The sequence below is a fragment of the Poecilia reticulata genome, linkage group LG16 (assembly GCF_000633615.1).
Source record: "Poecilia reticulata strain Guanapo linkage group LG16, Guppy_female_1.0+MT, whole genome shotgun sequence".
Taxonomy (NCBI): Eukaryota; Metazoa; Chordata; class Actinopteri; order Cyprinodontiformes; family Poeciliidae; genus Poecilia; species Poecilia reticulata.
In genome coordinates, this window is record NC_024346.1 from 787432 (window position 1) to 789472 (window position 2041).

Here is a 2041-nt window from a genome sequence, read left to right on the forward strand (position 1 = left end):
AGACATTTAGAGACATGGAGACATTTAGAGACACGGAGACAGTTAGAGACACGGAGACATTTAGAGACACGGAGACATTTAGAGACACGGAGACAGACAGGACGCCTCTAACCCCCCTGTCCTCAGGCGCAGTACGAGAACCCGCCCCACATCTACGCTCTGGCCGACTGCATGTACCGGAACATGATGATCGACAGCGAGAACCAGTGTGTCATCATCAGGTGGGCGGAGCCTCTCGCACGGCTCCAACCGGAGAGACGGCCGAGTGTGAAACTACTTCCTGTCTCCTCAGCGGCGAGAGCGGAGCTGGGAAAACCGTCGCTGCCAAGTACATCATGAGCTACGTCTCCAAAGTGTCCGGAGGAGGAGAGAAAGTCCAGGTGTGTCCTGCTGTTGCCATGGTTACAGTCACTAGAGGCAGGTATGGCGTCCAGACGGAAGATGTTTAGAAGTTTACTTTGGTGCAGCACAAACAGGAAACATAACTCAACCAAAGATGGTTCATCCTGATCGTTACTCATTTACTGACAGCAGCGCCGAGTCGGCGTTCCGACCATTTTATCATTTTCACAAAACCTTTTGAGTCTGGAATCGATCTGGACGGTCAGTCAGGGACCCGGAGGAAACGGTCTGGGTCTCYGTTGCTGCTGTTTAGGCAGGCCGTTACCATGGCAACCATGTTTGCTTGTCTCTGCTCAGCGGGTCAAAGACATCATCCTGCAGTCCAACCCCCTGCTGGAGGCTTTTGGTAACGCAAAGACGGTCCGCAACAACAACTCCAGCAGATTTGTGAGTACCATGCTGCTACACGGCAGTGCTACGCTTTAGCAGTACCACCAGCAGGCCTCTTGTCTGTCCAGGGAAAGTACTTTGAGATCCAGTTCAGCCGGGGCGGAGCTCCAGACGGAGGGAAAATCTCCAACTTCCTGCTGGAGAAAAGCCGAGTCGTCTCCCAGAACCCCGGAGAGAGGAACTTCCACATCTACTACCAGGTACTTACTGGTGCGGGGCTTCGGTGAACTGGGACACAGGGGCGTTTATCTGTCTCCCTGTGATGATGTCAGCTTCTGGGCGGAGCCAGCGGGGAGCAGAGGGAGAACCTGGGGGTCACGACCCCGGACTACTACTTATACCTGAACCAGTCAGGAACGTACACGGTGGAGGACATGGATGACAGGAAGGACTTCTCAGATACCATGGTAACCACATGGCCCCTCCGTCCCCAAGTCTGTCTCCCCGTCTCCAGGGTAACCGTCCCTCTGTCCCCAGGCCGCCATGTCCGTCGTGGGTCTGTCTCTGGACGATCAGGACTCAGTTCTGCAGCTGGTCGCAGGAATTCTGCACCTGGGGAACATCGGCTTCCGGGAGGAGAATAACTACGCCGTGGTGGAGAGCCAGGACTGTAGGCGGCCCAACACAACCACATGGAACCAAGTAGAACCCAGCAGAACCCGGATTCTCCTGTCCTCAGTTTGCTCTCATTTTGCCGTTTCTCTGTCCCCTACAGTCCTGGCGTTCCCGTCCTTCCTGCTGGGAATCCCTCAGGACGGACTCTGCAACAAGCTCACCAGCCGGGTCATGGACAGCAAGTGGGGCGGCAAGACCGAGTCCATCTCCGTCACCCTGAACACGGAGCAGGCCTGCTTCTCCAGGGACGCCCTGTCCAAAGCGCTCTACACCCGCCTCTTTGACTACCTGGTGGACGTGAGTCCCAGCGTCCGTCCCCGTCCCTGGTTGTCCCTGTCCGTCTCAGCTGGTGTCTCCTGTGTCTCAGTGCGTGAACAAGGCCATGCAGAAGGAGACGGAGGAGCTCAATATCGGAGTCCTGGACATCTACGGCTTCGAGATCTTCCAGGTAAACCCATGGGACAAATGTTCCGGATGCGTCAGGTGTTCTGGAAGAACAATGAACCCCGCCCCCTCCGACCCCGACCATTAGCCAGCGGTTCCCAAATGTTCCAGCCACGGTATGAAAGGGTAACTAACGCTAACTAACGCTAGCTAACGCTAACTAACGCTAACTAACGCTAACTAACGCTAA

General features: G+C 55.6%; 1 protein-coding gene across 2 annotated transcripts in view; it reads left to right on the forward strand.

The window, feature by feature from the left end:
* The window catches only part of myo1eb (myosin IEb), an 11947-nt gene that overhangs the window by 3378 nt on the left and 6528 nt on the right, over positions 1-2041 (forward strand). Inside the window, exons 3-10 of one of the 2 annotated variants that reach the window (XM_008430595.2) lie at positions 127-221; positions 293-380; positions 700-789; positions 861-992; positions 1065-1199; positions 1270-1402; positions 1508-1704; positions 1775-1855. In XM_008430595.2, coding sequence (XP_008428817.1) covers positions 127-221; positions 293-380; positions 700-789; positions 861-992; positions 1065-1199; positions 1270-1402; positions 1508-1704; positions 1775-1855 — 951 coding nt within the window. Of the gene's footprint in view, positions 1-26; positions 222-292; positions 381-699; positions 790-860; positions 993-1064; positions 1200-1269; positions 1403-1507; positions 1705-1774; positions 1856-2041 lie in introns of those variants that run through there. The other variant, XM_008430594.1, reaches the window with a different exon arrangement.